The sequence below is a fragment of the Pinus tabuliformis genome, chromosome 1_2 (assembly GCF_031772625.1).
Source record: "Pinus tabuliformis cultivar Carrire ecotype Pingquan chromosome 1_2, CPIR1, whole genome shotgun sequence".
Lineage (NCBI taxonomy): Eukaryota > Viridiplantae > Streptophyta > Pinopsida > Pinales > Pinaceae > Pinus > Pinus tabuliformis.
The window spans coordinates 402,603,071-402,629,220 of NC_142298.1; the positions used below are offsets into that span (position 1 = coordinate 402,603,071).

The 26,150-nt window shown below is 38.6% G+C and overlaps 1 protein-coding gene across 1 annotated transcript in view; it reads left to right on the forward strand.

The window, feature by feature from the left end:
• The window catches only part of SRT1 (sirtuin 1), a 318,614-nt gene that overhangs the window by 108,841 nt on the left and 183,623 nt on the right, over positions 1 to 26,150 (forward strand). Inside the window, exons 5-6 of the mRNA XM_089395271.1 lie at positions 5,693 to 5,793; positions 6,047 to 6,155. Of these exons, the coding sequence (XP_089251397.1) occupies positions 5,693 to 5,793; positions 6,047 to 6,155 (210 nt within the window). The remainder of the gene's footprint in view (positions 1 to 5,692; positions 5,794 to 6,046; positions 6,156 to 26,150) is intronic.

Sequence of the window (26,150 nt, forward strand, 5' to 3'; positions counted from 1 at the left end):
AAGATTACTTTCTTTCGTTTGCACAATTTTAGAGGGAGAAGGCAAGCTGTTTGGACTATCATATCTATCTTTAAAAGCATTGAGAATGTCTTGTAAAGAAGCGAAAAAATCATTAGGAAAATTATTAAACCAATTCAAGGCATCACCCTCTAAAGAATGGACAAATAGACGCATCTTGAAATCTTCATGATTATATTGAGGAAGTCTACAATATATGATCATTACACAAGTAAACATGTTTAAATGATGTCTAACAGTGACCGAATCACCACCCGAGAACTTAAATAATTTAGAAATGGCCTCTTTCGGAAGATCAAGGAGATTATCAGTAAAATGACATGGTTTACATGAATAATCCATGATGAACAGTAAGGGATCAAATGGATGATAGAAAGAGATTTTTGCTCAAGAAAATTAAGAGATGAAAGAAGTGGAGTCGCCACTTGAACAATGAATCTGATTCTAGGATCCAAAAAGTAACCACAAGCAGATATGAGGAAAGCTTCTTGTCTGGGAAAAATGAGAAAGTGGAGTCGCCACCCAAACAAGAAACAAACCGAAGAGATGCTACTGATATGGCGAAAAATAAGGCAATAAAAGATCCAAATGATAACCCAAAAGGTTGAATTTGCCAGCTCAAAATGAGAGATGAGAAATATGAGAAGATGAATGTCGATGAAACTCCAGGAACAGAAAAACTCTATCCCCGGCAACGGCGCCAAAAAATGTTGTCGCGCGGATTGACACGACAACGCTCAGACCGGAGGCTGTCACTCTGATCCCCGATCCCTCCGTTTAAGCCTGTCTCCCGTGGCTAAGGGGGGTAGTCCCTGTGAGATGATGAGACCAACTGTCGACCAACTGGTTGGGAGACACGAGACACGATTTAAAATAAGCACTAAAATGATTTGATTAATTTAGCAGACCAGTGCCTTAAGAGATTGTTATTAAAATGATTACTTGTTAAATGATATAGAAAAACAAATCGTGAACAGCAATCACCTATCATCAGCTAAATCATAATGTTCTTAAAATGACCAAAACGATATCCAGCAATTGAGAATTTTCAAAAAAATGAATACTTTAAACCACCACGAATCATAAACCATTAACCAGATAAGCATCTCGACTTAAAAAAAATTCAGATCTCAGCGTGAAAGATATAACATGAAAAACCACTGAAACTGGCAAAACTAATTTTCCACAAAATTTTAATAATTTTTTATTTTTTTAAATTTTTTATTTTTCAATATTATAAAAATCTATAAAGAAAAAGAAAATGATTAACTATAAAATTTAAAATCTAAAAATTTAAAATCTAACAAAATATAACTAAGGCTAACACATTAAAAATTTAATTAAAACAAATCTAAATAAAACAAAAATTAAATAAAAATCTAATTAAAACTAAGTCTAAACAAATCCTTTTTATTTTTTTTATTTTTTATATCTTTATGAATCTACATTAAATAAAATGAAACTATTTCAAAAGAATTAAAATCTAAAAATCAATGAAATACGTAACAAATTAAAATCCTAAACTAAATCTACGCTGGCCTATCCCAAAAAAATCAGAACGAAACTACGCTAAAACAATTTAAAATAAAAAAAATCTACACTACCATATGACTAAATAACCTACATTAAAACAAAAATAAAGGGTCGAATTTTTTAATTTTTGTTTTGTTTGAAAACTGATAGGCCGTAAATAAAAAAGGATCGAGCTGCCAGAACGAAATACTGAAACGAGAAATACGCCAATCCCTTTTGCTTTTTTATATGCTAAGCCGTAATGTGAATTAAACCTGAGACCTCTGACGCTTGATGCGTTTTCCCTTGTTGCCGGCGGTAAATAGAACGTGAATCAGCTTGAAAGAAAAAATCGACCCGAGTATCACGAGAATGAGACCCTATTCAGTCGAATTTCAAATCCTGTGCGTAACCCCTTCAGGCGTCTCTGCGTAACTGTGGTTTCCAGCAGTTATGTGGTTTACAAAACACGTGAATTTCATTGACGCTACACTTGAGCCAGCAAGACCCCTTATGCGTTTGCAGGTGCGTGGGGCTGAGCAGATTGACGGTGGTCCTGCAACTGCAAAGTGACAAAATCCTATACCTGCAAACACAAAAGAACAACAAAACCCTAATGAAAATCTGTGCAAAGCAGAAATTTAAAACCCTAGGTCAAAAAAATTTGAAACCCTAAAACCGCTGATTAATCTACAAATTTGGCCCCTTAACAGCCAGATTCAGCAATGAGCACAGAAAATATTTAAAGAACAGAAATTTCAGATTGTCACTGTGAAAAACTTCAGAAAATCTCTCATGCAGATCAGAAAAATAAAACTGAATGATAGACCCAGGATCAAATCCAACTGGGCTCAGCAAAAAATGCTTGCGGGAGTTGGCTGGTTCAGCCGAGAACTTCCCCGAACGCCCACAAAATTCCTTCAGAAAATGTTTTCTGCACAGCTCAAAACAACCGTCAATAAAGAGGGCAAAAATGCTGCTAGATCTCAAACAGTAATGGAGATACCTGCCATTACTTCAGAAACCCTAACAACACTCAAACCCTAGCAAGTGGACAAGATACCTGTGCCCACAATACTCTACAAAAAAGCTATTATTAATGGCTGAAAAGAAAATATGCAGAAAATGAAACAATCTCACAGCATTTCAAGAGAGTAACACCAGCAAGACATGGACCCCAAAGTCTTCTTTTATTAACCAGAAACAGATTTACAAGAGAGCTTCTTCAGTCTTAGACTCACAGATCCCATGATCTGAAATGACCCCTAGCACCCTATTTAAAGGAAATGATCCCAACGGCTAGTTCGATTGATCCATGTAGAAATGATCTCGACCGTTGATGAGGATCAAGACATCTCTTGATCTCATCCGTCGATTTATTCACTTTTTAAGTTTTTTGCTTTATTTTTTAAATTTTTTATTATTTTATTTATTTATTTCATTTTTTAATTTTTATTTATTTTATTATTTTATTATTTTTATTCATTTTTTAATTCATTTTAAAATGGATCATCGAACTAAGCCTTCGGAAACATCACCTAGGACCTAGGACTTAGGACTCATGAGGGGATTCAAAACATTTTTCGACCCTCAGGACACATTACATCATGACTTTTACAATTTACATCTTAAGGGAGAAAACCCCTTTAGCATAGACCCTCACAAATCACCCAGTTCTGCGACACAACTATAATCTAGCAGATCAACACACTAGGATTCTCCTAAAATTCCAATGACAAAATCCATCCCGGCTTTGGGGTCAGGTTTGAAGGAAAACTCTGCCGATCCATGGATTGGTGAGACGAAAAACCTTCCGGGACGTAGATTACCACTAGAAAGTTAGGTCCACCTAGGCAATTCACATACACGACTCATATCTGCTAAGATTATTTACAATTAATACATGCAGACATGGGTTTACAATTAGATTGATCAAGCTGCTGATGACTGCTGGATGGCACGGACATGCTGATCAGGTGCTGCCCCTTTCTTGCAAAGAAAAAGGGGGTGTACTGCATGGGTAGTTGACCGGTAGAGGTCAACAGGTCTCTCATCAATGACCATGTGATAGTGGTGTCTTCAAAGGCTACAGTCTAAGCTTCAATATCAGCAATATGAGGATCTTCCCTTTGCTATTTAAGTTATATTTGTTTTCAGAATATCGTAGGCTTCTCATATGTACTATGTTTCTTGTTGACTTGCAAATCATGCACAACTAGGTAGTGTGGAAAGGCTACTTAGAACCTTATTGTGGTCAGGTATGGGGGCGAGAGAGGTCTTCCAATAATTCCATGGGATGTTTGCATTATGCTTGAGGAGGGGGGAACTGAGTATTATTGGTGTGCCCTATCAGGTAAAATTTTATCGGCAAAATGAGTGATTTGGTGTTTGGAAGGAGAAATTCATTGGCAGATTTTGCCGAGATCTAAAATTCGATAGATGCAACATTAAGTTAACGAATATTTTTGGTTGTGCAATATTATTGCCACTCCACATCTATTCATATTTCTGGGGTCCTTTATCATGAAGAGATCTTGGGAGGCTTAGGTTTTGTTCCCAAAAGTTTGTGCTGGAATTCCTCATGTAGTAGAGGTGGATGGGATTTAGCTTTTCTCCTGATCTTGAGTTGGAGGATTGAAGGAAGATGTGTTGCTGAAATTCCTTGCGTTCAAGTGATAGGAATGAGCAGGAAGGGGATTTTTCCATTGGAAGGACCATTGGGATGATAGGGCCAGGACTTGGTTCCGGTGGAGGAGTTTATCGAGACAAAATTCCCTTCTTGCTACTGACAGGTTGGCTATAAGGGACATGCAAAAGCTTATCACTTATAGGAGTATTTCAAAATGGATATTCAACTGAAGGGAACTGTTTGGAGGGACTGGCATTGGTCTTTTGATAAACCAATCCAAGTTTTTGATTCTAAAAGGTTGTATTCACTATTACTCAGAAAATTCTTGTGCCTACACTGGATGCCAAGGGCACTTACTTAGACCCAAAGAATAGGTGGATTCAGATGCTTCATAGTGTTCAGTCCTTGTGTATTTTGTATAAGCTGCACGTCTTTGCGGGTCTTGTTATTTAACAAATTTTACCGACGAAACAATGTTTAGCCAAAAGTGGGTTCACAGATGTTCATTGTCCAGTTTGTGGCAAGGTGGTAATTGCCCAGTGTATTCTATGGAAGTGCGAGAAGCTGTTGGAATGTGGTCTGACAATACGTTCCACTATCTTGCAGGGTATTATTCATTGTAGATACTAGAGATACCCTGCTGGGTGATTCTAGACAGTTGCTTCTATCAGTATTTATGTGGTTTGGCATTGGTTTCAACTTTCAGGTATCTGCAATGCAGATGATTTAGAAACGAGATCTAACTGTATCTGTGAAAACTGTAAGAGTTCTTTTACTCTTTCCCTAGGACATGGCAGGATGAGGTATGATTTGAGCTATCAACCAAAGGATTTTTGTTGATTATGGATGCTGAAAATGTTGATGCATTTTTGCTTGCTTTGATCTGATCACAGTTCTTGTAGGATTTTTGTTGATTATGGATGCTGAAAATGTTGATGCAGTTTTGCTTGCTTTGATCTGATCACTGTTCTTGTAGGGCTGAGAAAGTGGATACACTGATTGTACAAACTTTCCGTTTTGGTTTTATACATATTTGCTATTTTTAATCTAAGAAATATATTCTCCAAAAAGAAAATGTAGTCCTGGACCATAACATTTTACTGCAAAAACCGATCAGGAGGAGGATAGCATAAAAGTATCTTACATAGTTATATAGGTGCTTCCTTCTTTATGTACCTGTCATTATGTCCAGTCAACTTTTTCTCTAGATAAGCCAAAGCCTTATTTTAGGTTTGGAAGTTGATTATATCTTTTAGTTAGTGAAGCATTAGGTCACTATGTTTTTTGGTTTTTTTCCTACTGTTGCATTTTTGTCTCACATTTGTATGATTATGTTCAATAAAGTATGGTCAATATTGCACTCCTATATTCACTATTTGTTAGATTTTTTTCCTATTTTTTCTTATACTTTAAATAGTTTCTAAATTGATATCCCTTTAGATTATTACATCTGCAAGTAGGGAATTACCAGGTAGTTGATTTGCTGCAAAGCGTGGTAAAAAAACCTTAGCTATAACTGTTGATTTATGACAGAACATAGATGGACTGCATCTGAGATCTGGTATACCAAGGGAGAAGCTTGCTGAATTACATGGGAACTCCTTTAGAGAGATCTGTTCATCTTGTGGAAAAGAGTAAGCCTCTAATTCTCATCAATAATCAGCATGATGATTTCTGTGTTCTTATTTTACCAAAACTGATATCAGTGGCATGGACATCTCTGAGAAGAACTTGGAATGTGATTCATAATTACCTGTGCATGGCTTCTGAGGGGTATCGGAAGTTATCAATTTTGCTCTGAGTTCATGTATTTTTCATCAAAATTACAATGATTGTTTTAGGTAACATTTTGCAGTTGTTTCACTCCTGTGAATTGAACTCGTGAAGGTATATCCGGGACTTCGAAGTGGAGACTATAGGATTGAAAGAGACAGGACGGCGCTGTTCTGACCTAAATTGCGGGGGTAAACTCAAGGACACAGTTCTTGATTGGGAGGTGAGTCATTTTATGCTTGTAATCTATGACATAGTTCAATCTTTCTAATGAGTTTTTGATAGTCACTGATTTTATTTTCAAAGTGAAGGTTGAAATATCTTGAGCCTACGGATATGGGGACTATTGCTTACTATAAGCTCTGTTTGGTCTTTAGATGCTTATGAGTAAGTTGCAGGGTTTAATGAGGATGCAGAGGATGTGGGAATGGAGTAGGGATGGTCACTGCTGTGTCCAATTCAAAAGGGATGCCATGGTGATTTCCCTTGGAAATCCACTGCCAAACAGAAATGTCAAGACGACCCCCTCCCTATGGGTCACGTCCTTTATAAAAAGTCATTAAAAAACATTTTTATACATTTTATAAAAAGCAGTCATTAAAAAATATATTTTTATACCTTTTATAAAAAGCAGTCATTAAAAACAACATTTTGGTACATTTGTGTCTCTAATGTGCACTTGTTGAAGCTTGTGATAGCTTCGGAAGGTCTTCTGCCTAGACTTGGTGTCTTAGGATGTGGGAGATGATTTATTGCCTCTCTAGGTGTTTGCTTGGTGGAGTAAGTGATTTATGTCTTCTTTCCTAAGTCTAACTTAGGAAAAGTACAATAATTAAAGTTAGTGGACTATTAAGTCATTTTATAAGGATAAATAATTTAATTATTCAAGTGACTCAAAAAATAATTTCAACCATTGATTTTCAAGATCTTCTAGAAGGGAGATTAGGGTTAGGGATTTGGGCTTAATGAAGATTATAAAAGAATCTTAGCAAAGAGGTGAAGACACATAAGAACTCAAAAGAGCAAGTCAACACAAAGAGTGATTTTCTCTAGTGTGAGTGGCTCAGTAGACTGAACTGCAGAGTAGTAGTATGGGAGAATTTGAGGGTGAATCCAGGAGGCCTAGTTGTGGAGGTTACAGGGCCAAGTTGCTGAAGTGAGACGCAGTTACTGGGGAGGCTGAATTGCCATGATCGAGTTGCTGGGTGCAGAGGCCGATTTTCTGGTGATTAGTGGGACCGATTTCCTTTAAGTTGAATTACTTCTGAGGTTGATTTCCAAGTGGCCGAATTCATCTTTTGGGGATCAAGTTACAGGTTCCAGTTATTGTATTTTTCATTCTACCTTTGTTTGGTCGGAAACCAGAATTTTCCAGATTAATAGATGACGAAGAATTGTTATTGGTCAGTTATTTTTGCAATGTGTGATTGATCTCTTTGATTCAAATTCCGCTACATCTATATATTTTTTGAGGTTAAAATACTAGTGATTTTATTTTTCTGTAATTCATAATTTATTTGGCTAAATAAATAAATAAACTATTTGGAATAAAATTAATTGCCACAAGAAAATAAATCTGGGTTGGTATTTGGAGATGCTTTTTTTTTAAACGAGAACGGGTATAATTTCTATTAAAAGTTGGCTGAGGCTGAACTGGACAACAAGATATACAAGGCAAACAGAGAATTTTATTCCTGCTGCTAACTTAGATAAGTTTCCTATAGAGGAATCAAAATTGGCTTTCAAAAGAATGCATACTTCTTGTTATTGCTTCCCATATGTGTTATGAGACCATTTTCCTTTATCTTGTGGACCTTAAGTTGCGTGCTAGTGATTATAACATGCCTGTTAGTCTCGAGTTTCCACGACAGCTCTGTATTCCCAGTGTTCTTTCTAACTTCCCCACCTCCTGATAGATAAATATAGAGCCTCCTGAGTCTCAGACACCTGGTGCCTGCATTGCCTCAAACTCTACTTGGATCTTTTTTTGTTAAAGAGCACAACAGTCCAAGTCACGATGGTGATTAGCTATGGTACTGGAAAAAACTCCCCTAGCTTTTAACAAATCCTTCTTGGCTTCGGATTGGTCCCACTCCCAAATTTTCCTATGCTAGACTCCAGTGTGAGACCAATTCCAGGCTAAAGGATTCAATTCCTCTGCATGAGGTGCCTTGGCAATCCTAGCTCTCTTCCTCACTGGCCATACAAAGCAATCCAAGAATGGAGGAGTGTTCACCATGGCCATAGGCACAAGACCTCCATGCCTTGCCTTCCCTCTACCTACTGCAAACAAAAAGCATAAACTAAAATCTTGGATGCCACACTCTATACCATTAAACCCATATTTACTTTGCCATCTCATCCCAATTGCCATATAATAGAGTTCGTTGTGGGTAGAATGAGTAGTGAAAGTACTCTCGACCGTGGGTTTCTTATTGATAATCAAGTCATCCACTCACCCATGATGCACCAATTGCCACTCCACTTCACACCCATTAAAATGATGGATTTCAAACAAATGTATTGGGAGGTCAATTGCCACTCCACTTCACACCCATTAAAATGATGGATTTCAAACAAATGTATTGGGAGGTCAATTGCCACTCCACTTCACACCCATTAAAATGATGGATTTCAAACAAATGTATTGGGAGGTCGGATATGAGATGCCACCCCCCCACATCTATCCTAATTTTGCCCATTTCAACTGCCACCACTTCATTTGTCTTGGAGTTTGCCAATAAATTAGGGGTTCTCAAGACTTGATATAACTCAATGCTATCATACATTGTTGTCAACATTTGTACGCTTCTGATAATCCAACACAATTGAGTATCTTTAGGCATCATGTGGAAGTCCATTTGTTGGATGATGATTGAAGAACCTACTAACACTACAATATTATATATCCCTTTATTCTTTGATAGTGTCAGATCTTGATACAAAGCCAAGGCCTCTTATTTGTTGCTAGTGTCAAGTCCAATCCCCCATGCAAACCTTAATGTTTGGTTTCCTTTGGGATTAGTCATGATTCCCCTTACATTTTCCTTTCATATTAAATTTTGGCTATGGTTGTAATAGTTAGTGTTTGGTCTTAAGAATGACGAGATGATGGGGTTTGATCCACTTATTTGTGTATGGGGAGCGTAATGTAAGCCTCACACGTTTGGCCACTACCTTTGGTTGCCCCCATGGAAACCTTGGGGGTTGGACACCCTCATGGGAATTTAACTTTGGCACTTGGTGAAGAACTCGTCATTTGTCACTAGGGGATTCACCCTTGTTGGGGCTTATAATTGAAAGGACATAGGGGTGGTCTTTGATCCACATATGTGCACAAATCACAAGATCATGTAATATAATCTCTTTAACTGTAGCCACATGTTCGACCATTACCTGAAGGGGATCTCATGGTTCTAGGAAAAGTCCTCATGGGATTTGAACCTTATCCATTAGTGAAAAACTCTTGCCTCCTTGGCAATAGATCCAACCTTTTTGGGTTAGATTTAAAGGACACAGAGGAGGGATGTGATCCACTTATGTGTGCACAAGTGATGAGACCATTTAATATAATCTCTGTTGGTGTAACCACATGTTTGGTCATGACCTCAAGGTGTGCCCTTGGCTCTAGGAAAAACCCTCATGGAATTATACCTTGGCTATTGGTGAAAAACTCCTCACACCTCACCATTGTATCTAAGCCCTTTGGGCAACATTTTAAAGGTGATGGGGGTTGTCTTTGATCCACTTAAGTGTGCATGGTCACAAGATCATTTAATATAGTCTCTTTAGGTGAAACCACTCATTCCACCACTACCTCAAGGGGATCTCTGTTAGTTTTTGTAGCATCAAACAAGTGTTCTAGTCTCGATTTGTGTGTAAGAGACTAAAGGACACGGGATCTCCAAAACCTAGAAAAGGTTTCACAGGATAAGCTTGCGAAACACCTTAATTAAATTAATTAGCCAGTAATTAAAAAGTCCCTAAGTCTAACTTAGGAAAATTGGTTAATTAAAGCTAATTAATTAAGGAAATTGACTTATGCTCTAGAGACTTCCAAAAGTGACTTGGATCAAGTCTAAGATGATCTTAGTCGTTGATGGGGATCTAATCATGGTTGTTGAAGCTCCAATGAGAGATTATAAGAGCAGGTCGATGGGATGGAGATAAGATACAAGAGCGAGAGCAATTTATCCAAGCAGTGTGAATTTCGCAGTGCACAATGATCCAGTGAGGGAAGAATTCAAGTCAGTGGAGGAGCATTAGTAAGAGGGAGCAGCAGGAGAGAATTGCAGAGAGTTTTCCAGTGTCTCTCCAGTGCCACTTTGGTAGGAGAGAGTAGGCCGAATATTTCTGCAGAGAGGGTTGTACAACTAGTGCAGGCATCCAGAAACCGCAGTGCGAGTTGCCGTAGGCCACAAAGATCATTTAGTAGGTGGAGGGAATTTTTCTAGAGGAAATGGGAGGCAGGACAACTCACTAGGAGCCAACTAACAGGCAATGCGAGACATCCCAGGCCAACAGTGCACATTATAGCAACAGTGCAAGCAACTGAAGAGGAGCGCGAGCAGGGCCAGAGGGGCTGAATAGATGCGCAGAGGGAGATCTCTCCCATATATTTTGCGAGTATATTTTTGGAGGATAGCTAGTTGGGCATCCAATCATAATAATTTTCTAGTTGTTGCATAATAAAATAAACCCTCATCTGTGCCACCGGTTTTCCCTTCGGGGCTTTTCCAAGGACATTACTCCAAAAATTATCGTGTGGATTTTATTGTGTGTGCATTTATTTCTTAGTTCCAATATTTTTTTTTGGTGAAGATTACAGTAGTGAGTTATTTGGTATTTGCCATTAACTAATTAACAAAAGACAAATAAACTGCACCTGTTAGAAGAGTAGTTTCCAGTTTATTGCAATCAAGGAATTTTTACAATCTCATGGCTCTAGCACCGACCCTCATGGAAATTGAACCTTACCCACTAATGGGAATCTCTTTGCTCCTAACTAATGGATCCAAGCCCTTTGGTTAGGTCCCTATCCAATGGTATTGTGTCGATGTTATTTTGGGTTTGGTGTATGATGAGTGAAATTGGCATACTAAAACTTTGTGCAAAGTCGATTAATAGATTATGCAAATTTGGGTTAAGGTTACATGGGGATAGAATCATGTACTGAAAACTTAGGGTATAATCAACTTATTTTAGTTTTGGAACGACGCTTTAAGGAGGTGTGTAGAAAAAGGGTTTGTACGCCACATGATGATCATGTATGGATGCATCATTTTATTTTCATTTGGATTTACTAATGGAAAAGCAATGGTTCACCTATTGCAAATAGTATAATTGAATGTAGCCTTGCGTATAATTTTGATTAATTTTTCTAATTATTTGATCTTATTCTTTGAATGTTTAAGTAATATTTTTTGTATATTTGAGGGGCACTGGGTATATTGTTCACTATGGAAATTGAACCTTAACCACTAATGGGAATCTCTTTGCTCCTAACTAATGGATCCAAGCCCTTTGGGTAGGTCCCTACCCAATGGTATTGTGTTGATGTTATTTGGATTTGGTGTATGATGAGTGAAATTGGCATACTAAAACTTTGTGCAAAGTCGATTAATAGATTATGCAAATTTGGGTTAAGGTTACATGAGGATTGAATCATGTACTGAAAACTTAGGGTATAATCAACTTAGTTTAGTTTTGGAACGACGCTTTAAGGAGATGTGTGTAGGAAAAGTGTTTGTACGCCACATGATGATCATATATGGATGCATCATTTTATTTTCATTTGGATTTACTAATGGAAAAGCAATGGTTCACCTATTGCAAATAGTATAATTGAATTTAGCCTTGCGTATAATATTGATTAATTTTTCTAATTATTTGATCTTATTCTTTGAATGTTTAAGTAATATTTTTTGTATGTTTGAGGGGCACTGGGTATATTGTTCACTATTGTGGTGTTTGGGGGTAGCTCCTTTCATTCTAAAAACTTGTTCCCTTGTCCCCTTGCCCCTTGTTCTTGAAAGTAACATTGTAATAGATTGCAAAAAGGTTCGAGTTTCATCCATCTTTGTCCCTAAGACATGAAGCCTAGAAGGCAATTCTTAGTTTGAGCTAGCCTTTAAGCAGCCATTGATTGTGTTTATTCTATTTTGGTCACAAAAGGCCAAAGACATCTCCTACTCCCTTGCCTCAACCCTTGTATTCTAACCCTTGTTTATGCATTTTAAAAAAAGGCTAATGCTACCCTTCTTTTCTTTGAGGTCTCTATTGCCCACCAAAGGTGGGTAACCCAATAGGAGAAAAGTTTTCTCCTATTCTTCACATCCATCCGAATAGCCTTGTAGCCCCTAACAACCACCGTTAGCCAATCAAGAATAGGAGAAAAGTTTTCTCCGCTACCTACATCTGCCATATGCTTCTCACCCATCCGGCAAGAGCACATGGGTAAGGGTGGGATTCTAATCAAAAGGTACTTCATTCATTTAGCAATTGGGTGTTTATGCTTGTTTGTATTTGGGCATTTGATATAGATTATGGGGTGAATTGGAAGGAGGGGTTTTGACCGTGATCCTGTTCTCTCACCTTAAATGGGGGGTTAATCTTCAAACCGACTCTAGTGGGACCTCCCCTAATGGCCCAATGGGTATAGGAAGGGCAATACATGGGAAGCCCTGATTGAGATAATGTATTTCATCTATCACTATTTCATATTTACCACTTTCCACCATATGTTACAAGCCCTTATCTCACATTCATTCTTCGAGTTCAATTGACCATTGGTTCTATGGGATTTGGCACCCATACATCATCATATCTGGGTTGGGCCTAGAACTTTGCCTTGAGAGCTTGATGCAACTAAAAGACAATGAAAGAGCATATCATGGCCAGAAAATAAAATAAAAGAATGAATATTAAAATGGAAAAGATGGTTAGGACATGCAAATTAGCACATGGGCAAAAGCCTAGCATGAGTTCTACCTCACTCATTATGGCCATCACCTGGTTCCTGAGCACATGTTGCTCCATTACATCATCGAAAGGAACCGTTGCATGTCCTAACCTCGATGAGCAATAGGGTAATACACCTACTATATCATTCAAAGCAAGCTCCAATCCTTGATCTATGAGCAACAATACAAATAAATAATCAAGCAAAAGTAAAAGGTGCATGAGAGGGGTGGAAAAACAATGGCCGAGTTGGTAACTCATGCATTCAGGATTTGCTCCCTTCTCACATCTATAAACTCAAGTTGTGGATTCCTATCATGTTGTTCTCTTTGACCATGACACTTGGCTGTGAATTCTTCTCCCCTTCATACCATCATTATTATTCACCAACACCTATCAATTGAAGGGTGGAATGAGGAAATGTTACTTCCCCTTAGGGGTTGGAAACACTTAATAAAGTTTTCATTTAACCACTCCTACCTAGGGAGGAAACAACACTGCGAGGTCAAGGCCCTGATTTTGGAAGGGAATCCTTATTTGAAGTATTAAATAGCCCATCACATTCATGTTTGGTTCACTTAGAGGCAATAATGATTATTGTCCCTAATGACTGGTTGCTTTCACTAGACTTTATGTTGTGATTGTCAAGTGGTTCAACAACCCATGTCTTAGGAAACTTACCCATTGGTACCTAGGTCATTAGAGAAGTATATTGGCACCCACAAGTGAAGTGTTGAGAACCTTGGGTCTTTGAGCAATAGTAGCACATCACATATTACCCTGGGCACCTCCTGCACCGAACCCGTTCTGCCACTTTGCACTACATTTAACGATTCTTCAGGATGATACATTTACCGTGTTGGGTTTTTCCCGGGGACTATTTTCTCCAAAAATAACTGTCCTATGTATCTTGTTCTTTGCTCAGTTTTCTGTTTCATGTATTCAAATATTAAAGAAGTGTAGGCTGCAAAAGTAATTTGCTTCAATATTCAGAAAATAGCTTGATAATGTATATTAAAATCAAGTAGGTGAAGTAGATTTAGATTTGCTACAGTAGGGGTTCCTTGAGGATTAGGAATTTTCACAGGAAAAACAAAGGCCGGGGTAACTCATGTACCACGATTTGCTGCCTCCTACATTTATATACCCAAGTGTGGGCTTTCCTTATTATAGCTACCCATGCACCTTGACATGTGGTTTGGATGATTCTCGTGATTCCCCAGTCCATTCCATTATTATATCACTTGCCACCTACCTCTTAAAGGATGTACTATGAACATGCCACCCCCTTTAGAGGTTGAAACCACCTAATAGTGCCCTTGGTTAACCCCTTTTTGAACTTGGATACACTTGTACATTCCAAAGCCCACTATGGAAGGGCATGCCACCATGAAGTGCCCCATTGATCCCAGGATTTTTAAGCATTATTACTTGGATTATTCTAAAGATTTGTTGTATTGGAGAACAAGGGGGCGCATTGGATCTTATACAGATGGTCTACATGCATATTTGATCCATTTTGGAGATCCATGAGGATGTCTTTGTGCCCCCACACCCACTTGGGAGCACCACAGGTTCTTGATTGGATAACAAGAGGCCAACCCCTTGTCCACTATGTTTAGAGTCTATTTCTTCATTATGGCACCACTTGGACTTCATCAGGCCTCCTCAAAGGCCCAACGACTCACTTTGTTGATCATTCAACCCTCTTGAGAGGCTTATCTTTACATTATTGAGCTATTTGGTGGGCTTATCACCAAAAGTTTTGTTATTATGCCCTAACAAGCCCTAAATGGCCTCTATAGTCCAACAAACATCATGTTACAACAAATTAATTCATGTTATAAAAAGCATTGCCTATAATGGGATCCTCATTATCAGTAGCACTCTTTGCCAACACCCTCCAGTTTTGCCAAAACTCGCTAATCCAAGTGTTAAAATATGGTAGAGAAAGATTAAGATGCCTAATCAATGATTTTGCTTTGAGTGAAGGGTATGTTGCTTGAAAATCTAACAGGCCTTGTGAGAGGCCTCACAAGGCGAGAACTTGACCAAGGGACAACAACGAGGTGGAGGCCCACTGTCACCACAACACACCACCTCCTGCTCTTTATTGATTTTCACAAGGGAGGCTTCCTGGTATTAGTCACCTAATAGGTATTCTAAGGTAATGGATCGAAGGTGATTATTCAGATAAGCTCAAGAAGGACATTCAAATTAAGGACAAGGCTCAATCCAATGAGACGAGGAATAGTGTGCTCTCCAAGAAACTTATCGAAGATGCTGATAGCCTAGGGTTCAAGGAATATTCATCAAGAATAGATCACATAGGCATACATGACCAAGAAAAGACGTGAAAAATATATATAATCAACAAAAGGAGCCACAAGCCTTCATCAAGCCCTAAGTTAAAGTTTTAATGCTAAACTAGGTTTTCCTAGGGCAAAATTGCCTAGGGTTTGTGACCTCAACCCTAGGGAGGCTATTTCAACTTTGTAAAAGGCTAAATTTTGATGCAATAAGGTTGAATCCACATGAAACACCTTAGAAGCCAATTATTCAGCCCTAGTTGTATTTGATCCTATGCCCTAGCCCTATTAGTTTGCCTTAAAGCGCTGAAATTGATAAGGAGAGAGAATATAAAGTAGAGATGATGTTTGATCATTTATGTGGAAACCGATGCCTACTTCTTGGGTGATGGAGTTTAAGGGACAACTACTATGGAGATATCAAACCCTAGAAGGGAGTAAGGGGGAAAACCCTAGTTTTTCCACTTTCAAAGCCCCATCGATCACTTTATGAGGGGATAAAAACAAGAGGAAAACTCTCTAGGAGGTCCTCGAGGGAAGTCTAAGATTCTCTAATTAAAGCATACAATATTTCATCAAAATTTCATAGAAAGATAATGCAATTAAACAAAAACGTAGAAACCCTAACAAATAGATTGCATGCAATAACCTTTTTTTTCTAAGTTCGGAATTGGTGAGGCTACATCATGGTCATGTCCAGGAATAACCCTTGAGTAGGGCAGGGAATTAAACCAGTGACTTAACATCTAGGAGTGCCTTAATAGTGCATCCGATCACCGTCTATCCAAGAGCCCGTGGACACATGCAATAACCGTTAAAAATATTCAACAATAAAGATACTCACAAGATATTCATGAACAAGTCCTTCATTATTCCAAAGTGATGTCTGTACAACCGAGATTAGCCTCCAATAGCAAAATTATCCACAAAGATCACATCTCCACAAGAGTACAATACTACAAGAGCTAGCTCAAAATCTCTAAGGAGACTAAAATAGTCCACAAGTGATGATGAAATGAAATGTGAAGTGACCTTTTATTTATATGTGGTCTACCTGACCTAATTTTTGCCTAAGAAGCCCCTAAACAAGTTTGAGAGTGAGTAAACATAAAGTAATCCTTGGGTTAAGTGCCAATCCACTAGGTCCATGCAAAATTGTGTCACAAAAAGACCCACACATGTGAGCCGTAAGCCTCTAAATGATGACGTCATGCCCATTTGGGCTCTAGATGCTACATGATGGTTAGTGTAATGCTAAAAGAGTGTCCATGTGTCACGATCATCAATCATTTGAGGAGTATCCCTCAAATGCAACCTCAAAGCAACTCTAGGGGTGCCAAATCTAATTGGTGTGTCACCATGTCTCTCCCACGGTGAACGTAATGCCTCCTCTCTCCAGTGTTAGGACTCCAATAGGTGCAACAAGTCCTCTCTAGTTATCTCATGGAAGGCCATCCTAATTCGAGCTCTGAATCATGGCCTACCCATCAGGTAGTGTCAAGGCCAACCTGGGGGCATGCTAGGTCTAGTGTTGCAATCATAAAGAGTCCTTCGTGTTGGGTCAAAGAAGATCAACATCTTGGATCCTGCTTCTTGGGGGTGCCCTTAGACATGCATCATCTGCTCAAGTGATCATAATGCCTAACGCTATGATGCAAGTGGGCAATGCTGCATCTGCTAAGTCATCAAGCTTTTCGAAAGACCTGGGTGCCTGTGAGGTGGGTGCCCTCGAGGTTTGGACTACTGTGGACCGTCCGACAAAGCCATCTTAAACTCCAATGAAACCAAACGTTCATTAGCAACTAAGATCATATAAGCATCTTAGTGAACCAAACTTGCATGTTAAGGGCATAGCAATACTTCTAACTTGAATCACATTTTGATATCTAACTAGACCAAGTCTCGTAAAGGTGTTCTCTACCTTGGTAGAGGTGGCTAATAGTCAACCCTATTAAGTGCTGTCCAACCTGTTGATCACTGGAGTGGCACCTAATGATTATATGAAAGACTCCATGCCCAAGGATGATCCAGAGGACACTTGTACCATCAAATATTATCAATCAACAAAGTTTTTTAAACTCTACTTCTATTTTCTCATCATCTTTTTTGTACACAAATTCCACACCCTGCGGGGAATTGTAATAAGTGATACTAGTAATGATGAGTTTTGAGTCTGTAACAGGCCTAGGTTGTTGGGACTCGATTAACAAACGAGTACAACTTGGAGTGTTTTTTTATCTGGTTAATTATCCATTTTTTTCAGAGCGGATAATTTTCTGGGTTTTTTCTCTCACTTTTACCCCAAAGCCAGGGTGACGGTTTGAAGGTTGAGCCCCTAACACATCTTAGTGTCTAGAGTCAATGTATATTACCATACTAGATCACACAAAAAATTTCGTGGAATTTGGTTAGGTCTAGGTAGTCATTTTGAGAATTTTTAGATTTTCTGCACTGCGGAAATTGCTAATAAAATTGTATTTGTAATATAATAAGTGATGTCTAGAGATGTTGTATGGGGTATGAGTAATGAAATTTGCACCTCTCACCTTCAAATTTCTACTATGACACACTTTGAGGGGTTAAAAATGTGTTTTGAACCTCCAAATCCACTTTTTCTAAGTTTAGTGGGAAATCTGGCAATTAATTAAGCCAAAAATTAAATAAATGGAGAAAAATAAATATCCACACATGCTAAATGTTATGGAAATGAGGAGGAAAATTATGGGGGAGTTAAAGTGAAGTCTCAAGCTGATGTTGACTCCTAAAATCAAGGAGAGGACATGTGCTCAAATAAAATCAAATTTTTGGTATTAAATGAGAAAGCTGCTTACTTGGAAATTCAAATTTGTAAAGTTAATGCACATTTGGCAGGATTTGAGAGAATATTTGGTGGATATTTTTGTGGGAAATTGTCCCCACATGGGTTATCACCCATATACACTTGTCATTCCATCATAAAATTCGAATTTGGCACATAAGGGAAGAAGAAAATGATGTCTTCTTACCAGAATTCGATTTTTACACTGGCATTGGAGCTCCATTCAACAAATTCGAATTTCTCTTTGGGACTGTCACCTCATGCCACTTGTTTAATCACGTCTACATTGGGATTGGCTCCCATAGTTCTATACAATAGAGCCTTGAGCTCTCATATGTAAAATTGAAAATGAGCTATTGTGCTTGGGGAATTGTTGCTCTTATGTACACTTATGTTCTATTGCAATACAATTTTTTGGAGTTTCACATATGAAGTGTTGTTATTCTTGAACAAGGTAATATCTTAATCATTGTGTTTCATTTTCTACTTATGCTATTGTGTTCATTCATTATGCTTTTAGAAATTTGTTAATGTGCAACTATCTCACATTGGCATTTGGTTTGAGAGTTTGCTCTAGATAAAATTTTAGTTGATTTTCCAATAAATTTCTAAGATCTCTTTATCATTGTATTTCTTTTAACCCATGTGGATCTAATGTTTATTTGAAGTTGTGTAGAGACATCTTTGGATCAAGCCTCAAGCGTGAGGGAATTTTTTTGGAGGAATCATCCCACTCTTGAGCAAGTTCATTGATGAACCCACATTTGTCATCTCCTAGGCCTTGTCTTACTATTTTGGGTTGCAGGGATCCTTGACTTTTAGTTTGTGTTTCAAAATCCAATTTCAATTAAAATCTTTTGTTTCGATTTCTTGTGCTAATAACGATTTTATTTCGCTATTGAATAGCATGTTGAAAACTAGGCAAGGATTGGAGTTTTGTTCCAATTCCTTAGTCTAAATTTTGTAGAATATTTGTATATTATATTTGCTAACTTTCTTCTTTGTTTTACACTAATTTTGAGTGTGAGTTTTTGCAAAAAATTCAGATCTATTTATGGACTTTTCTCACCTTTTGTGTTGACAGGATTGAGGAAGCTAGAGTTTGAAACTCTAACTATTTGTTGTAGGACCCCAAGAGCACTTGAGGATCAATTTTAACTTGGCCGTGGGCCTTTGTGCACTTGTAATTTTCAGATTTCAAGAATTGTTTCTTGGCCATTGTGGTTGCCACTTCTTGGAAGGAGATTTTGTTTCCTATCGACTCTTATTTTGTAATTGTCTCTTTGATCTTTTGGGCAGCCCATTAAGGGGTCTTCTACTCATTGTAAAAAGCTAATAAAAGATCTATTTTTCTTGAGGGAGCTTGGGTTTTACCCGTGGCATACCTTCTTTCCATTTAGGGAGAGAAACATGTAGGTGAATTAACTTTTGCATCTTCTCGTTTTCCATTTTAATTGCATGCTTAAAATTTACACAACTTCACTCATCACATTTTTATTTTGTTCAAACAAGTTTGCTACAATTCAACTTAAGGTTTTGCATTCTCCATTTTATATGTTTATTTAAGATACAGACATTTTACTTTGAACAATCTACTCTTCACATGTTCAATAACTTAATTTTCTATAAGTCATTTTAATTCCATATTGCAGATTCAAGTACATTTCTTTTGCAAAGTTAATCAATCTTGAGTTCACTTAATCACAAGCATTGTTATTTACTTACATGCAAGGTATCTCTAAAGTTTTATTTGCTTTTGGGTAAATCACAAAACTATCATAAGGCAAAGCAAATGTTTTTCACAAATCCTGCATGTGAATCTTGTGTTTAAGGCAATTTCTATCATTTACTTAACTTTTGCAAATTTACTTGCATGACATAGTAGGCATATTAAATTAGTTTACTTGCATGACATAGTAGGCATATTAAATTAGTTGCATTTTACAGGCTTCCAAAGCCTCACTAAAATTAACCTCCAAGCATAAGCTTGGTTGATAGAAGGTACAAGAAAAAATGATTTCTTGGAAAGTTCTTCCATCTGGTACAAAGGTAAAAACGTCGTAACCCTGCAGTGATGAAGGTGGCTTGTCCCCTTGTAGGAACGAAGGCATACACTGGCTCGTAAGACTTAGGGGACGAGTATCGTTAATGACACCTCTGTGCCCTCGCCCCCTCTTTCTTACAGTCACCCCAATTTTTACCCTTTGGTAAGATCTCAAGAGAAACACTTCTCACTTAGCTTAGGCATTTTAGATTAAAGATAACCAAGACTAATTGCATCCAAATTTAGTATAAGTGTATCTCATGCTAATACATCATCATTTTACTTTACTTGCAATTTCCCATTTTGCTATCTTGATGTGTTTTGAGGTTCATTTGCAAATGTGATACTTTTCATTTCTAGAAGCATTTATGATGCAAGTATTGTGAGCTCTTTACTTTTGCAACAATTTAATTGTCTTGTACTTAGAATATTGATCATTGGTGTAGTTCTATTTCATGTTATTGCTTTGATGATCATTATGCTCATGAGTAATTGATGTATCTTGTCATCTGGGGCATTTTTTTGCAAAGTACTATTTCCTTTATAGTCACAATTGGTGTTCATATGCTTATTCTGGTCTAACATTTGAATTGTCTATCATTGTATCTTGATTTCATTTTTTTGAGCAAGTTATTGTTATTTACTTGAAGGCACTAGTATATACTTTGAATATATCATTGAAATTTGCACATTTATACGTATGTTGTGTTAATTTTTGGAAATAAGTTATTTTTGACAAGTAATCCAAATTAAATTTCCTCTTAGAACCTCATATCATTTTTAACTTAACTTTTCATTAGGGACCACCCCCCTTAGCTAACCTAGGAGATAGCTTAAACAGAGAGAGTCGGGAATAGTGTGACAACCCCTTCTCTTAGTTCCCTGCCACCAACCACACCTTGTGGGGTTGAAGGCTTTTCTCATTGACTTGTAGGTAGGTGTAGGCGACAAGGTCAACACAACCCCCAAGGGGTGGTGGCATTTCGAAGGTTAACCTTCAAGCAATAGGTGTTAGTGAAATGAGTGGCAACGAAGGGGAAAGACTTCATGGCCAAGTGCCATGGTCAAGGAAACCGACTAATGGGAGTAAACATCCTAATTGTATAGTTCTAATGGAGGGAGCAATCGTGGAGGCATGAGTTACCTTCTCGGCTTGCTTTTTCCACCCTTCTTGTGTGCCTTTTACTTCTTTTTAATAATGCTTTAATTTTAGGTGCATAGGTCAAGGGTTAGAGCTTGCTGTTTATGATGCAACATTTAATTTTACCCCTTGAGATAGTTTATCACTCATTAAGGCTGGTGTTAGTTTTTGTAGCTTCAGATGTGTTCTAGCCACGTGATTTGGTGCAGAGGCTAGAATACATGTATTCTCCAATACACAGAAATCGTTTCTGGAAATTCCACCTAGAGACGACTTAATTAGATTTATTAGTCAATTTTTTAATATTTCCTAAGTTTAAACTTAGGAAATATGATTAATTAATTAGAATTAATCAAGTCATGGTGAGAATGTTTTAAAAAAGCACATGGTATCAGAGCGCAGATTGTAAGCTAGAGAGCTCAGTAGCAGAAGGGAAGAGGAATTTCATAGCTCTGCGTAAGCAGCAGTTCGAAACCCTCAAAGGCAGCGCAGTTTCTTGGCCTAGAGAGTCAATTTCTTGAGGAAAAATCGATTTCTCTAAGAGAGCGATGGATAAATCGGATTTTTCCAGTTTGAGGATTACTAGAGGAAGAGGGAGCAAGTAGTATTTTCCTTGCAGAGCAGATCTCTAGATGGATGCAGTATTTTGCAGCAGTTGCTAGTGCAAAATAGCGTCAGGAGGAAGAAAGAGCAGAAACAGAGGGAAATTTTCCTCAGGGGACTTCTTGCTTCAAAAGTTCAATTTTCTCTTGCAGATCGGCAGTCGTTGTGAGCAGATTTACTCACTCCAACAAGGAGTGCATAGAGCCTAGTAGCAACTGAGCATAAGAGAAGAGGACGATTTCAACTTATTTTTGCTGAGATGGCCACTGCCAGATTACGAGATCAGAACAGGTTGGACTATGCTTTCAACTATGTCATCTGGAAGGCAAGGACGCTCTTCCTTGTGGATGAATATGGCCTGAAGCCATATATTGATGCAGTGGTAGCTATTCCCCAGGATGCAGATCAACTGAAGGAATACCGAAAGGAGATGGCGAGGGCAAAGAGATTGATCCTAGATGGTGTTCGAGATCATGTTGTATCACACATAGCGGCCAAGGGAACGACCAAGGAGATGTGGGATATACTTTTCACACTATACCGAGGCACTTCCGAGCAACGAAAGATGTACTTGGAGGAAAAGCTGAGATGCACCAGGATGTAGAAGGGGGAAGGCATAGACCCCTTCATCACCAGGATTCAGGAGATCCGGGATTAATTGTCAGTTGTTGGGGCAACGCCTTAACCCACAGCGAGTATTGGCACTCAACAGAGTCTTAGAGGAGTGGTAGGTCTTTGTCCAAAGTATCTTGGGTGGAGAAACCTTGCCAAGTTGGGACAGGATGTGGGCCGATTTGCAGCGTGAGTTGAGACGAGCTCTTTTGAAGACCTCCATCAGTGGCAACAACAACGGGTTGAAGCAGGTGAACAAGGAGGAGAATGTGGCCCTTGCATCGAAGGGTCCCAGTGAGAGACAAGGAGAGCAACGAAAAAAGGACCTATCAAAGGTCAAGTGCTTCAGATGTGGTGAGCTTGGCCTCTAAAGCACCCAATGTCCTCTCAGGAAGAAGGACAAGGAGGAGAAGTAGGACCAACAGGCAGCGTCAACAAAGATCGATAGGCTTTCCTCCAGGTTGGAGGAAGACTTTGCCATGTTTGCTAACATACCCATAGGAGTGAAATTGGGTGACTTGGTGTTGTAGCCTCAAAGTGCTACAGATGGGCAGGGTTCTTGAGGAGTTCCACCTCTTGAATCAATACCTTGCTACGGGGGCCCACAGTATTCGGTAGAGGATGGATCAGTGGCAATAGATGCAGTCAGATGCCAGAGTGACAGATGCAGAGTTTAGTTGCAGTCAGATGTTGGGGTGCGCAGTGCAGAGTTGGCAGTAGTTGAGTTGGCACAATGCAGAGTCAATAACAACGCAGATACTAGCAGCAGTCAGAAATTCAGGTGACAGATGTATCATATTGATCATAGTGGATTTATTATTTAGGATGCTTTTTAGTTGCGGATGTTGCAGTTGCAGCAACAACAAATGGAGAGAGAGTTGCAGTGCAGATGCAGTGTTGGCAGCAGAGTCAACAACAACACAGATGCAACACATATCAGAGTTGCACAGTGGTTGGTGGGCAGCAGTAGCATGATAGGAGATGAGGCAGAGACAATCTGTTGTTTCAGTGGGTTGCAGCATTGGAACACATTCCTCGCTAAGAGGGAGTGTTAGTTTTTGTAGTATCAGATGTGTTCTAGCCACAAGATTTGGTGGAGAGGCTAGTATACATGTATTCTTCAATACCCAGAAATCATTTCTGGAAATTCCACTTAGAGACGACTTAATTAGATTTTCTGTATTCATGCTTCTGTGATCCATAATGAATTAAACAAAGTATTTCGGTAGAAATCACATAAGAGAAATTTTTGGCCGACGTGTTTTGAAATCACATAAGCCTTGGCCATGGTCTGCTCTGTATTTAAGCCTTTACCATGGTTTGTCTCTTCATCTGGTCCTGATGATGAACCACACTTGTTAGTTCGAAAAGCGTCGGCCAAAAATTTCTCTTATGTGATTTCTACCGAAAGACTTTGCTTAATTAATTAGATTTATTAGTTAGTTTTTTAATATTTCCTAAGTTTAAACTTAGGAAATATTATGAATTAATCCGAATTAATTAAGTCACGATGAGAATGTTCTAGAAAAGTACATGGATCAATTTAATCCTAGCCATCGATTAAGATTTAATCGTGGCCGTTGAAGTCTCAACAAAGGATTATAAAAAGAAGTCGATGGGGCTTGGAGAATATACACCAAACCAGTTGAACATTCGATTTTGCTGGGAATTCGATCTCTATAGTAGCAACATTCAGTTGCCAAAGGTGATTTAGTGAATCGAAGCAGTGAGAGAGGGGTAAAGATAGTGAGGCCGAAGGAAGCTTTTCCATTTCCGACGAGTACATTGCAGAGGGGCTAGAGAGGCAACGCAAAGCCCTCTTCGAGAGATTTCCGTTTTGCTAGGGAGAAGGAGAAATTCTGAGCCAGAAGCTGGGCAAAGGGTCTGGAGGCAAAGAGTATCAACTTCCCTGACAACAACTGATGAGACAGTGAGAGGAGACGTAGTTCTGAGCATTGTGGCACGCAGTAACTGCGTAGGTTGACGCAATGACTACACAGAGGGAGAAAGGACCAGCTGAATTCGAGCTGAGGTTAGTGTCGGAGCCCCTGTGGCGTGACAATTTTTTTCTCTCTAGTTATTATTGCTAGTTATTTCTCTGTTTGGATTGCTAGTTTAAACATCCATAGATTGCAGTCAGTTTTCACTACTGCATAATATCAAAATCCTCAGCAGCACTGATTTTCCCAAGTTGGGTTTTTCCAGGGACTTAGTCCAAAAATAACAGTGTATTTTGTGTGTGTGCATCTATTTCTTCCAGCGTTTTCATTTCTTCTGCAATATTTTATTTGTGAAGGTTGCAGTGTATTTGTTTCCATATTTGCCGTAGCACACAACAAATAATTTGTTTAATTAAATTAACAAATAGAAGAAATAACATCAGTTGCTGCAATAGGATTTAAGGTTAGCCGAATTTTTACAGTTGGGACATGCATGGGTTCTATTATCGCTCAATCTAGCTGGGGACCTAAAGGGGATCCCTAAAGGGAAAATGCTAGACTAAGGGCAACAAATGGAGACTTAGCCCACTGTTACCTCAGCTAAGGCTTTGTTCTATTTACAGACTTTCACCGATGGGAGGAGAACCGGTATATTATGGAGTCACCGATGAAGGATAAATCAATGAATGGATGTGGAGTGACCCAAATAATCCCCTTCCCAGAAGAGTTTGAAAAATGGAGCTTGCTTGCTTTCTAAGCAAGGTACAATGTCTTCTAGGAAAAGGAAGGGAGGATTTGAGGGTTAGGTTTATGGGATATGACTTGTGAAGGAGTTTCCCAATCCCTAAAATCCTTGTTGAAATTGGTATCCCGTATGGTTCTTGAAGAATTGTCTTTCAAAGGAATGGGACCACACGGGACCAAGTGGACCTGGTCTAGGTCAGGAGGAAGGAGTTTAGCAACCAATTGTGTCCTTTGCCTAGAAAGGGTAGGGGAATGGATCAAAGAAAGAATATTCACTTAAAGGTGTTGATTGATCCAATAAGGTACTAGCCTTTTGGGGATGCTAGGGCAAAGTTTGATCTCGGAGCTAGGGCTTGACTTTTCTACAATTCCACTGTCGGAATGGCATCAAATTTAGAGGAGGTCTTGAGGAAACACCAATGCAAGAGGGGCTAGGAAATCGTACATTTTGGAGGGGGCTGGTTTGTCGGGAAAATGATGCCCTAGGAGACCCAACTTGGCTAGACCTAGGAAAAGGTAAAAGAGGTTGGTTTAAGGTGACCACCTTTTGGTAGATTAGTGCCTTAGTCTTGGGAGAATGGAGTCTATGTTGAATATGATTGAGGACATTTGGTTCTTGGTCAAGGAGGCCCCAAGACTACATTGCTAGCCTTCTAGGTCAAAGAGAAGCAATCTTGCAGCTTCTAGACTTTGATGTGCAAAAGGTGATGGCTTATCAAGATAAATTCGTTGATAGAATTACCCCTAGGAGATTTCATTCACATTACATGGCCTATACATTGAGAGATCCTATAATAGAGACAAAATTCCACAATTTTAGCAGTAAATGCATGCATCAATTAGCCCTAAAAATAATGAAAATCCCAGTCCAATATATATGACAAAGCAAAACAAGAATAACATTAAAAGCATGTACTTAAATGTAATAGAATATATTCAACCATCCATAATTTGACAAGAGAGAAGCTCCAAGATAAGATAGACCAAATCCACATATCAAAATTCATCCATAAAGCTCCAATTCATCCACCAAGAAAAAGTGCGAAA